The sequence below is a fragment of the Dipodomys ordii genome, unplaced genomic scaffold (genome assembly GCF_000151885.1).
Source record: "Dipodomys ordii isolate 6190 unplaced genomic scaffold, Dord_2.0 Scaffold4, whole genome shotgun sequence".
NCBI classification, from domain to species: domain Eukaryota; kingdom Metazoa; phylum Chordata; class Mammalia; order Rodentia; family Heteromyidae; genus Dipodomys; species Dipodomys ordii.
In genome coordinates this window covers 25801182-25814704 of record NW_012267220.1, presented here as the reverse complement: position 1 = coordinate 25814704, position 13523 = coordinate 25801182, and the positions used below count along the sequence as shown (strand labels likewise).

The following is a 13523-nucleotide window of genomic DNA, read 5'->3' as shown; positions in this document are numbered from 1 at the left end:
AGGATCTTGTCATCAACATTCCATCCAGGGGCTGATGAGACCAAGGGTGCAGCTCTTCAGTGAAGCTCTCAAGCACAGCTCCTGTCATGCAGGCTGGTGGAGCAGTCACCGCCTCTCCGCATATGCTCCCACCTTGGTGGTACGGACATAAGTCCCACACTGCAGGGCAGAAAGACTGAAAGTGAAAGCAGCCACACACCAAGTCACTGGAAATCCAGCTGGGCATGTGTTGGGAGGCCTGGGCCCTGTTCCTGCCAGGAAATGACTTTCCTGGACTCTGTCCTAGTTTTCACCCTTGAAGTGTGTTTTACATGGAAGGGAGCAGAGCGGGTTTTCTTCACACCTCATTTTCCTGCCAGAAACTGGAGACCCAAGGGCCTCTTAATTTTTACTTTCGCTTCAGGTTAACCAGGTTACCACTGATATTTTTCTTTTCTTTTTTTTTTTTGCTGGTCGTGGGGCCTGAACTCTGGGCCTGGGCGCTGTCCCTCAACTCTACAGCTCAAGGCTAGCACTTTACCACTTGAGTCACAGTGCCACTTCTGGCTTTTTCTGCTTATGTGGTGCTGAGGAGTCGAACTCAGGGCCTCATGCATGCGAGACAGGCACTCTACCACTGAGCCACCTTCCCAGCCCCAACACTGATTTCTTGTGTGTGCTGGTACTTTCTCTTATGTTTTTTGCCCAAGGTGAGCACTCTACCACTTGAGCCACATTCCACTCTGGCTTTTGGGTCATTGAAGACAAGAGTCTCACTGATTTTACTGTCCAGGCTAGTTCTGAATCCTATCTCAACCTCCTGAGCAGCTAGAATTATATGTGTGAACCATCAGCACGTGACTAGATGTAATTTTTAAAACATGAATTTTCTGTGATCTCCCCCATTCAGTCCTGGGGAATGAATCCTCCCCTGTGGTTTCTAAGCACTCAAACTCTTAAATTATGCCCTCAAGCCTTTTGTTTCTGAGATAAGGTCCTGCTGGCTTTATGCAGACTGGCCTCAAACTCCTGATCCTGTTTCTCCCTCCAGAGTAGTTGAGATTACTTGGATGCACTACACCAGAGCATTGATCTGATGCAGAGGCAGCAACAACTTATGAGCTTTTCTCAAGTCTTCCATAATATAGTTATACCTGTGCCCCTATCGTTAAGCCATGCTTTCCTAACAGTGCCCAGATTTGATCTTTGCTGCCTAGAGCCATATTAATTTTAGCCTTCAGTCATCTGGACAGGCTGAGCATCTTCTAAACCTGAGTAGTTCATTCAGGCTAGAAATGTAGCAGTGAAACTCATCCCCAGCACTATTCAAAAAATAGGTTCGAGGGGCTGGGAATGTGGCTTTGTGGTAGAATGCTTGCCTAGTGTGCATGAAGCCCTGGGTTCAATTCCTCTGTAGCATATAAACAGAAAAAGCCAGAAGTGGCGCTGTGGCTCAAGTGGCAGAACACTAGCCTTGAGCAAAAGCTCAGGGACAGTGCCCAGGCCCCTGAGTTCAAGCCCCAGGACTGGCAAAAAGAAAAAGGCTTAGAGAACGTTGGCTTTTTTTTTTTCCCCCCTATCCAGTACTGGGAACTGACCCATGCCATACATACTGAAGTACATTCCCAGCCTTCCTTTCCTTCCTTTAGCTAATCTCATCGGTATCCCTTTTTTTGCTAGTACCTGAACTTGAGCCAAAGGCCTCACACTTGCTTGTAATGGCCAGCATTTTGCTACTTGGTCCAGCCTGACAGGAGTCTGACTTTTCTGTCCTGGCCGGCTTCTCAGCATGATGCTCCAGGTCACAGGCTCCTGAGAAGGGAGGACTGTAGTTATAAGACATCAACATCTAGCTTTATCCCACAGCTAGTTCATTTGTTGAGATGGTATCTCCTAACTTTTTCCATGGCTAGCCTTGAACCATGATCCAGTTTCTGTGTTTCAAGGACCTGGGTTATAGGCATGAGCTATCATGCCTAGCAAATTGACCTATATTTTAATGCTTTCATAGGTCTTTCATAATTTTGTCTTTTTATGGTTCTAGAGATCAAATTGCAGAGCCTCAGGCATACTTGGCTGACATATATCTTCACCACATTGGAACCTACTGTTCCAATGTGGTGGAGGGGGAGGAAAGGTAACAACTCAGTGTCACCTGTAACTTTAATAATACAACCCAAAACTGGGAGAGAGTAAAGGAAGGGGTGACGCTGTCCAAAAAGAAATGTACTCTTACCAGGCACTAGTGGCACACCTGTAATCCTAGCTACTCAGGAGGCTGAGATCTGACAATCACAGTCCAAAGCCAGTTTGGACAGCAAAGTCCATGGGACTCTTTGTTTGTTTTTTTGGGGGTCCGGTCACGGGGCCTGAACTCTGGGCCTGGGTGCTGTCCCTCAGCTCTTCAGCTCAAGGCTAGCGCTCTACCACTTGAGCCACAGTGCCACTTCTGGCTTTTTTCTTTTTGCTTATGTGGTGCTGGGGAATTGAACCCAGGGCCTTGGGCATGCAAGGCAAGCGCTCTACCACTGAGCCACCTTCCCAGCCCCTTCTATGGGACTCTTATCTCCAATAAACCACCAGAAAACTGGACGTGGAGCTGTGGATTAAAATGGTAGCATACTAACCTTGAGTGTAAAAGCTCAGAGATAGCGCCCAGGCCTTAGTTCAAGCCTCACAACCAAAGAAGAAAGAAAGAAATGTACTCTTTACCTGACTTATGTAATAGTAGCCTTTCTGAACATCATCTTTATAATAACAAAAAAAATTTAAGAATATTACAACTGGGGCTAGAAATGTGGCTTAGTGGTAGAGTTCTTGCCTAGCACGCACAAAGCCCTGGGTTCCATTTCTCAGTACCACATAAACAGAAAAAGCCAGAAATAGTTGGGTGCCGGTGGCTCATGCCTGTAATCCTAGCTACTCAGGAGGCTGAGATCTGAGGATCTCGGTTCAAAGCCAGCCTGGGCAGGAAAGTCTGTGAAACTCTTTATCTCCAATAAACCACCAGAAAACCAGAAGTGGCGCTGTAGCTCAAGCGCTCACCTTGAGCTGAAGAGCACAGGGACAGCGCTCAGTCCCAGAGTTCAAGCCCCATGACCGACAGAAAAAAAAAGAAAAAAGAAAAAGCCAGAAGGGGTGCTGTGGCTCAAGTGGTAGAGTGCTAGCCTTGAGCAAAAGAAGCTCAGGGACAGTGCCCGGGCCCTGAGTTCAAGCCTTGGACTGGCAAAAAAAGAATATTACAACTTAATACAAGACCAACCTATATAAACTGCAGATATCCACTGAGTAAATAGTGTATATCTACCAAAAACAACTGAAACCTTAAAAGGCTTTGAAATAAAACCTAAATAAACAATAAAATAACATTCCCACTTATAGAAGATTTGATGGGTTTAGTTAAATGGTGAAATATTGGATGGTAAGACAGCAAGAAGAGGCAGAAATCAAAGTCTTAAAGGACTTCAGTTTTTTTGTTTTTATTTTTTGGTTTCAGGACAGAATCTTGTGTTGCCCGGGATTGCTAGAATTAGGAGCATGCGCTACCATACCTGGGACTGACTTTCAGCATCCAAAGATGTCCACTAATGAAAGTATAAAATTAATACCTCACTATATATACATTTTTACCTCATCTTTGTTTGGTCCACTAAAGATGGCACAGCCTACAAATTATATGCAGAAAGCCATCTTTTTCCCATTTTTAGGTGGCTGTTTTCCCACTGATAACAACACTGAAGTTTGTGCTGCCTTGAGCTCTATCAAGGTATGGCATGATTTGAATGTGGATCTGCGGTCATAGTATAGATGACTGTAAGTAGAATCATAGTTTTTGACAGTTCTTTCCTAGTTGCCCTGTTCTTTCTCTTCCACAATGAGTATAGTGTCCACAGTGATTCCTATATCGGCCAGGGAGCAGCCTTCCTCCACCTCCAGAGGCTTCCTGGGGAAGGACGTAGAAAGGCTGTAGAGAGATGGATGGTATCCAATTTTCCTCATCCAGTCAAACAAGACCTAGAAGATAAGAAGCTTATGACTATAAATGCTGTACACTCAGGTTCCTCTAGGTCACTGTGACGGTGACACCTTAAAGCTCCGTCCCTGTGAAATAATATCCCGAGAAGTAATGGAGAAAGACTCCCAAGCCTTTCTAACTTTCTAGAGTTTAAAGGAGAATAGCATGTCATAATCACTAAAACGTTTTTAATACCTTTTATTCCAGACAAAGTGTAGGGTTTGCTGGTATCTGACAGCAGAAGTGTTTAATCACTACAAAAGCCTCATCCACGCACAGGGAATGGAGAAAGTATTCAATGAGCAGATTGAGAATAAAAGGATAGCATTTGGGGGAAAAGTTATTTAGATCAGAATCTAAAACAACGCAACACAAACAAAATCACTTAGGAGTGTTGGCAGCATGGCTTAAGCAGCAGAAGGCCTATCTAGCAAGTACAAAACACTGAGTTTGAGCCCTAGTACTAACCCCCCAAAATAAAGTCACTTACAAACTATTACAAGACATGCCCACACACAACTCCCTTATAATAGCCTGACTTTTCCATGAACCAGTCCTATAATGTTGAGACATTTTCTGTCTGCCATATTTACGCAAGGCTCTAGGTTTGAACCCCAGCAACAAAACATCAATGAAGAAAAGTGAAGCATAGCAGTGAATACATGTAATCCCAACTACTTGGGATAGAAACCTAGAAATTTGTGAGCAGTAACATAGCAAGGTTGTGTTAATTCCTATAATCATCAAATTTTCTACTTACTACTGGGGACAGTGACTCACATATATAATCTAAGCCCCAATACTAAACTAATAAAAAAATAAGAGCAAGGTTGAGACTCTTTCCAAAAATAACTGAAGGGCTAGGAATGTGGCTTCAGTCGTAGAGTGCTTGCCTAGCATGCATGAAACCCTGGGTTCGGCTCCTTAGTACCACAGAAACCGAAAAAGCCAGAAGTAGCACTGTGGCTCAAGTGGAAGAGTGCTAGCCTTGAGCAAAAGAAGCTCAGGGACAGTGCCCAGGCCCTGAGTTCAAAAATAAACAAGGCAAAGGGTTGGAGGCATGGCTCAGCAGTAGGGTACCTGCCTCAAAAGCACAAGGACTTAATTCAAACTCCAGTATCAAAGAAATTAGAGCTACTTAGGTAGATGAGATCCAGAGGATCTCAGTTCAATGCCAGCCTGGGCTCATGTTTACAATCCTAGCTACTCAGGAGGCTAACATATGAGGATTGAGGTTCAAAGCCAGCCAGGTCAGAAAAGTCCTGTAGACTTACCTCCAATTACCCAGCAAAAATCTGGATGTGGAGGTGTGGCTCAAGTGAAGAGTGCCAGCCATGACTGAAAAAGCAGGGAAGAGCACAAGCCCCAGTACTACTGGCACAAAAAAAAAATGAAAAGACCAGCCCATGATTCCACTACCAAAATAACCAGTGAAAAGTAGGCCTGAAGATATGACTCAAGTGGCAGAGCAGCAGCCTGGTAATCAAGCCAAGCAAAGTGTAAAGCCTTCATTTCAAATCCCTATACCATTAAAAACAAAAGGTGTATGACAGTAAGCTGGGCACCAGTGGCTCACGCCTGTAATCCTACCTACTCAGGAGGCTGAGATCTGAGGATCGCAATTCAAAGCCAGCCTAGGCAGGTAAATCTGTGAGACTCTTATCTCCAATAAACTACTCAAAGCCAGAAGTGGTGTTGTGGCTCAAGTGGTAGAGCACTTGCCCTGAGCTGAAGAGCTCAGGGACATTGCCCAGGCCCAGAGTTGAAGCCCCACAATGGACAAAAAAAAATACATGACAGAATATTCCAGAGGAATGTCATATGATTTCAAGTATAATCAATCCCTGATTTCACCTGCTAGTCACCATCCAAGAACTACTGATACTTCATGTAATGTTTCTGTCCTAAGTTTCATTTTTTATTTTACTATTTGTTTTGGCTGTGCTTGGAATTGAACTCAGTGCCTTGCACATGCTCAGTATCAGCTCTGTTGATAAGCTACATCCCCAGCTATGTTATAATTGTAAAGGTCTGTAATTTACCTAGTCTTACTTCCATAGAATGAATTCTTATAAATGGGGGTGGAGGGGAGAGGGCTTTTCAAAGCATCTTACTTGCATTCATTTATCTCTCCCTCTCTCTCTCTCTCTCTGTCTGCCTATCTCTCTCTCATATAGTAGGGCTTAAATTCAGGGCCTCAAGATCTTGGGCTTTTTCCACCCATACAGTTGGCCATGCCCCCATTTTCAACTTCTTGCTGAGTCTCTCAGATTTGTCTCCCTGGGTTGGTTTAGAACCTCAGCCCTTAAATCTCAGTCTCTTGAGTAGCTTAGATTCTAGGCATGAGCCACTGGTGCCAGCTGTCATTCTTTTTCTTGTTTATTGACATATGGTGTTGCTATATGGCCCAGCCTAGCCTCAAACTTGTGATCCTCCTTTCAGCCTGTCAAGTGCTGGGAGTGTCAACACGTGCCCACAATGCCCAGCTCTTAAAAGAGAAGTTGTGTGAGTATGAGTGTGTGTGCATGCTAATGGGTATGGAAACCTAGACCTTGGAATGCTAGGCCAAGACTCTACCATTGAAGTGCACCACCAGCCCTACATGTATTCTTCCTTTTTGGTGATACTAGGGTGAGTTTACTCAGGGCCTCTGACTTGCTAGGCAGGTATTCTACCATGTAATCCACTCCATCAGCCACTTTCTTACATTGGCTTTTTCAAGATAGGATCTCATTTTCTGGCCAAGCTGGCCTAGCCTATTTGTGCTTCCCTTCTTCACTAGGATTAGAATTGCACTCCCCTGCTCCAAACCAGTGTTTCTCCAACAGCTGGGGGTGGCAGCCAGGTGCCATCCTACCCAGCAATTGGTTAAAATGGAGAAATGGAGTCTGAGGAATATTTTTGCCTATAACCTCCTCCCCCCTCCCCCAGTCCCCTCTTCCCAAGTACCTAGGAGTACAGGCTTGAGCCTGGCTCCAAGTGTTTGTAACTCATATATAATTTATGTTTAAATATATTTAGAAATGAAAATAAGAAAAATATCTGTAACTGGCTTTTGGCATCACACTTTTTCTCCTATTTTTCTGTTTTCCAATTTATTTCTAATACAAGATCTCTCCATTAAGGCCAAAGGAAATAAGCCCTAAAAACTAATCTGAAGCTGGGTACTGGTGGCTCACACTAGCTACTCAGGAGGCTGAGATCTTAAGGATCGCAGTTTGAACCTGAAGAATTAGAAAAATTAGGGCTGCATCCATTTTACAATTTACTAACTGCTGACTCTGCTTCTGTAAACTTGCTTGCTTGAGCTAACACCAACCCCCTCCCTGGAAATAAGGAATTGGGTAAAGTCTCAGAGCCCAGATGTCAGCCCCAAGACAAGGTCAGTGGTCGTAGATAAAGAACAGACAGTACGTGTTCCTCAGTTCCCATTTAGAAATTCCCCAGACAGGACCTTGAGATAACGACCACCTGGCAAGACCACACGCTAAGCCAAGTGTCAACCAATCATAGGCCTGTAACCAAGTAAACCCCCCTTAAACCAACCATGGGCCAGTCATTTTACAAAGAGTGTTACAAAATTTCCCGCGTGGCAAAGTGATTGTTGGTGTATATGATGACCTTTAAATGGACCAATCATGGAATGCTTTGTATTATGCGTTAATCTTGTGGTTTTTGCCTTTTAAAAAGGGCTTGTAACCGCTGCTCAGGGCTCTCTGACTGACCGGGGCAGAGAGTCCGTTTGCGCAAACGTGAAATAAACTCCTCTTGCTTATTGCATCTCTCGGCCTGGAGTCTGAGTTTTCTGGGGCGCCCTCCCATTGACGAAAGCATCCTAGGGGTCTAGGGTCTTTCAAACCCAGCCCAGACAGGAAAGTCTGTGAGACTCTTATTAATCACAGAAAAATCCAGAAGTGGCACTATGACTCAAGCAGTAGAGTGCTAGCCTGGAGCAAAAGAGCTCAGGAACAGCACAAAGACCCAGCATTCAAGCCACCCAGACTGGGAAAAAAAAAACTTGATCTGAAAATTACATTTGAGCAATGGGACATAAGCTGATAATCCACCAGGGATAATGGGATCAAAGCAAATACTGTTTTCTTCTTAAGGATTTATAATGCCTTATTGGGGCTGGGAAAGTAGCTCAGTGGTAGAGTGCTTGCTTCGCATGCAAGAAGCTCTGAGTTCAATTCCTCAGTATCACATACACAGAAAAAGCCCAAAGTGGGCGCTGTGGCTTAAGTGGTAGAGCGAGCTAGCTTTGAGCTTAGTGGTAGAGCAAACTAGCTTTGAGCTGAAGAGCTCAGGGACTGTGCTCAGGCCCAGAGTTCAAGCTCCACGACCAACCAAAAAAATGCCTTACCTATAAGCTGACTATTGGATACATGCTGCTGCTGGACAGAAAATTTAACACAGCAGGATAACTACTAGATGAAAATTTCCAAATAGCTAATAAGGTTTAAAATGTTTTGAACACTATTTATGCCTGAGGTAACAGGAGTGCCAATTAATCCGATCTCATCAGCACATTACTGGGTACTGTAATGTCACACTGTAGCCCATAAAGATGTACAATCACTATGTGCCAATTAAAATCAAGAAAGAAAGAAAGAAAAGAAAGAGAAAGAAAGGAAGGAAGGAAGGGAAGGAGGGAAGAAGAGAGGGAGGGAAGGAGAGAGAGAGAGAAACTTGGTGCTGCTGGTAGCCAGTAGCTCACACCTGTAATCCTAGCTACTGAAGAGTCGAGTTGAGATTGGGGATCATGGCTCTAAGCCAGCCAAGGGCAAGAAAGTCCAAGACTCTTATCTCCAATATACTTCTCAGAAAAAGCCAGACGTGGTGCTGTGCTCAAGTGGTAGAGTAACAACGAGATAGAACTCAGTAGTATACTGTTCACCTAGCAAGTCTAAGCCTAGATTCCATCCTCAGCTCCAAACAACAGGAAGGCTGCCTAACATGCCTAGTTATCCAAATTTTGCAAGTCAAAACACCTACAAATGTCTGAGACTACACCTCTCCCATAAAATTCCTCACTTACCTGTGAACTGCAAGACTTAAAGAACCTTCTCCTCAGGACATTCCCACTTGGACGTCGGAGAGCAATGGTTATTACCTGAGGAATAAGAATGTTCATGTAAGCCAGGTGCCAGTGGCCAGCAATTATCACCCTACCTACTCAGGAGATCAAAATGGGAGGATGGCAGTCTGAGGCCAGCCCACAAAGAAAAAGAGATCCCATCTCAACCCACAGCTGGGTGCAGTGGCACATGCCTGTCATCCCATGCTCACAGTGCCCTATAATAGAACTAAGAAAATGGACTGCAGCAGAGCTGGTGGCTCACACCTGTAATCCTAACTACTCAGGAGGCTGAGATCTGAGGATCAAGGTTCAAAGCCAGCCTAGGCAGGAAAGTCCGTGAGGCTCTTACCTGAAATAAACCACTCAGAAAACTGGAAGTGGAGGGCTGGGAAAGTGGCTCAGTGGTAGAGTGCTTGCCTTGCATGCCTGAGGCCCTGGGTTCGATTCCTCAGCACCACATAAGCAAAAAGAAAAAAAAGCCGAAGTGGCGCTGTGGCTCAAGTGGTAGAGCGCTAGCCTTGAGCTGAAGAGCTGAGGGACAGCACCCAGGCCCAGAGTTGAGGCCCCACAACCGGACCCCCAAAAAAAACAACAACAGACAAAAAAGAAAATTGGAAGTGGAGCTGTGGCTTAAGTGGTATAGCCTAGCCTTGAGCTGAAGAGCTGAGGGACGGTGGCCAGGCCCATAGTTCAAGCCCCACAACTGACAAAAAAAAAAAAAGCACAAAGCCCTGAGGTTGAAACCCCAGTACTACCACCAAAAATTATTAGACATCTATGCACAGGAACAACTACACACAGAGAAAAGGCCTTGCTCAATGATCCTTTCTTCCTTACTCACTCTCTTTTTTTTGGGGGGGGGAGGGGTCCAGTCATGGGGCCTGAACTCTGAGCCTGGGCGCTGTCCCTTAGCTCTTCAGCTCAAGGCTAGTGCTCTACCACTTGAGCCACAGTGCCACTTCCGGCTTTTTCCTTTTTTTTGCTTATGTGGTGCTGAGGAATCGAACCCAGGGCCTCAGGCATGCAAGGCAAGCACTCTACCACTGAGCCACCTTCCAGCCCCTCTCCTCTCTTTCTTTCTCTTCATTTCACACTGGGGTTTGAACTCAGATCTCTACTCATGAGTCTCCTCCAGCTGTGCTTTTGTCTGCAGTGCACTCAGGGCTTCAGCAAGTGGCCTAGGCACATGCCTCCAGAACGCCTTCATGACTACCTCAAATTTGAAGGTGGCAAAGGAGGATGAGTAGGATGAATATGGCTAGAAAAAGATTGCTCGCATCTAAGCAAGCTGAACTATGAAACGTGCTGACATTATTTGGGGAAGAAAAAAGGGGCGATGTCTCCAAGGAGAACAGTTGCTAAACTTGCCCAACATGCCTGAAGCCCTGGGTTTGATTCCTCAGTGCTGCATAAAAAGAAAAAGCCGGAGCCGAGCGCAAGTGGCTCACACCTATAATCCTAGCTACCCAGGAGGCTGAAATGTGAGGATCGCGGTTCAAAGCCAGCCTAGGCAGGAAAGCCCATGAGACTCTTATCTCCAATAAACCTCTAGAAAACCGGAAGTGGCACTGTGGTTCAAGTGGTAGAACACTAGCTTTGAGCACAGAGAGGCTCAGGGAAAGAGCCCAGGCCCTGAGTTCAAGCCCCAGGACTGGCAAAAAAAAAAAAAAAAAAAAGGGATGGGGGGAGTACAAGGTGCCAGTGGTTCACATCTGTAATCCTACTCAGGAGGCTGAGATCTGAAGATCACCATTTGAATCCAGTCGAAGCAGGAAAATCCATGAGACTCTTCTCTCCAATTAACTACCAAAAAGCTGGAATTGGAGCTGTTGCTCAAGTGGTAGAATACCAGCCTTGAGCACAAAAAGCTAAGGAATAGCACTTAGGCTCTGAGTTTAAGTCTCCCAGTAACAGCACACCAAAAAGAGGAAAAGAAACGTAAAGCTCTAACAGTTCTTTCTGGATACATTGTCCAAATGTCTTACGTGCTTTGGACTAAGCTAGCCAAGGGTAAGAAGGCTCTAGAGCCAGGCACAGAAATTCATGCCTGCAATTCTAGCTACCCAGGAGGCAGAGATCTGATGACTGCAGTTCAAAGCCAACCCGGGTAGGAAACTTCATATAAGACTCTTACATTTAATTACCAAAAAGCTGGAAGTAGAACTGTGGCTCAAGGTGGAAATAGCTTTGAACAAAAAAGCTCAGGGGCGGCACCTAGGACCTGAGTTCAAGCCCCAGGTTCAGCAAAAATAATAAGAATAAAAGCACTAGGAACAGCAGCTTAGTGCAGAAGGAGCAGTCCCAGCAGACCAGAAGAGCAGCCAGCTTAATAATAAAAGCACTAGGAACAGCAGCTTAGTACAGAAGGAGCAGTCCCAGCCGACCGGAAGAGCAGCCAGCTCACACATAGCTAGTCTTCCTCTTCGCTTTTTTCCCAGGGCCTCAGGCATGCGAGGCAAGCACTCTACCACTGTGCCACCTTCCCAGGCCAGTCTTCTTTAAGGTGAGAACTATAAGTTGTACCTATCTGCTTATTTTGATTCTGTTTTAGTAAGTAGCTCATTTGCTGACCTCAAGTTCCAGAAAAGTCCATATGTACCATCTCACTGCCTATGGCAATGGCCCAGTGCCAGTGGCTCACGCCTGTAATCCTAGCTACTCAGGAGGCTGAGATCTGAGGGTCACGGTTCAAAGCCAGCCTGGGCAGGAAAGTCTGTGAGACTCTTATCTCCAATAAAAACCACTAGAAAACCGTAAGTGGCATTGTAGCTCAAGCAGTAGAGCGCTTGCCTTGAGCTGAAGAGCTGAGGGACAGCGCCCAGGCCCAGAGTTCAAGCCCCATGACTGACAAAAAAAAAAAGGTAATCCAGCAGACAGCAGGCTTCCAAACTCAAGCTACCTTTTCTCTCTAAGCTCAAGTTCAGACAAGACAGGCTTACTTGATGTTAAAGAAAAGAGGAAATAAATTTATTTTATTTTATTTTTTGGTCAGTCATGAGGACTGAACTCTGGGCCTGGGCGCTGTCGCTCAGCTCTACCACTTGAGCCACAGAGCCACTCCAGCTTTTTCTGCTTATGTGGTACTGAGGAATCAAACCCAGGGCCTCAGGCATGCAAGGCAAGCACTCTACCACTGAACCACCTTCCCAGCCCTTAATTTTTAAAGAAAAAAAGAAAAAACTTACTTCTTCATCTGTTTCAGAAGGTTCTTCAGGTAAATCAGGAACCTAAAGAAATATGAGTCATAGAGAAATGTAAATATTTTTTAAAATAATAATTGCAATAAAAAGACTCCCTTTCAATATAGTTTGAATGCAGCTAAACTTAGTAAGTTTTACTTTCAGTATACATCTATAAAAAGGTTGTGATAGCCAGGCAGTGGCTCACGCCTGTAATCCTAGCTACTCAGGAGACTGAGATCTGAGGATCCCGGTTCAAAGCCAGCCCGGGAAAGTCCGTGAGACTCTTATCTCCAATGAACCGCTAGAAAACCGGAAGTGGTGCTGTGACTCAAGCGGTAGAATGCTCGCCTTGAGCTGAAGAGCTAAAGGACAGCACCCAGGCCCAGAGTTCAAGCCCCACGACACAAAAAAAGAAAAAAAGGTTGTGATAAAAATGAGGTAGCTCAGTGGTAAAATTCTTGCCTAGCATGCACAAGGCCTTGGGTTCAATCCCCAGCACTGAAAAAAGGTAAGTAAAAGAAAATGAGGGCACAATCAATAAGCAACTCTGTGCTAACAACAAATTATAAAAACAGTATTTGAGCCAGGTGTCAGTGGCTCACACCTGTAATCCTAGCTACTTAGGAGGCTGAGATCTGAGGATCATGGTTCAAAGCCAGCCCAGGCAGGAAAAGACGTGAAACTCTTATCTCCAATAAAGTACCAGAAAATGGGAAGTGGAACTGTGGCTCAAGTGGCAGAGTGCTTGCCTTGAGCTGAAGAGCTGAGGGACAGCGCCCAGACCCAGAGTTCAAGCCCCATGAACGACAAAAAAAAAAAAAATATCTGAGATGACTGGCACCAGTCTATACACATATAAAGATTTATGCTTGCCCTTAGGTCCTACACCAAGGTTATTTCTTTATGTATATACAAATACTCTAAAATCTGAAATAGTCTGGTCCCAAGAATTTCAGATAAGAAATACTCAACCTATAGCAACTTTTAACCATTCACAAAACAAGTCATAATGTCTTAAGTTACCTAATAGGAATATTTCCCTTAGTAAATATTATTTCTCATTTCTACATAATCTAAGTATTTCTAAGCCTATTATAACTTATAGCTTTCCTCTATATTTGGTTCAGAATCTTAACATTAAATAGGCCAAGCAGGGGCTGGGAAAGTGGCTCAGTGGTATAGCGCTTGCCTTGCATGCCTGAGGCCCTGGGTTCTATTCCCCAGCACCACATAAGCAAAAAAGTGGCGCTGACCCAAAGAGTGGGTG

The 13523-nt window shown here is 44.9% G+C and overlaps 1 protein-coding gene across 3 annotated transcripts in view; it reads right to left on the bottom strand.

Annotated features, from left to right (window-relative positions):
* Positions 1-3461: 3461 nt before the first annotated feature.
* Ubxn8 (UBX domain protein 8) overlaps positions 3462-13523 on the bottom strand; it is a 23341-nt gene continuing 13279 nt past the window's right edge. For 2 of the 3 annotated variants that reach the window (XM_013024770.1, XM_013024756.1), the window contains 3 exons: positions 12260-12301; positions 9033-9107; positions 3462-3993 (listed from right to left, as the gene is read on the bottom strand). In XM_013024770.1, the coding sequence (XP_012880224.1) occupies positions 3826-3993; positions 9033-9107; positions 12260-12301 (285 nt within the window). In that variant the 3' untranslated portion in view covers positions 3462-3825. The remainder of the gene's footprint in view (positions 3994-9032; positions 9108-12259; positions 12302-13523) is intronic. The other variant, XM_013024763.1, reaches the window with a different exon arrangement.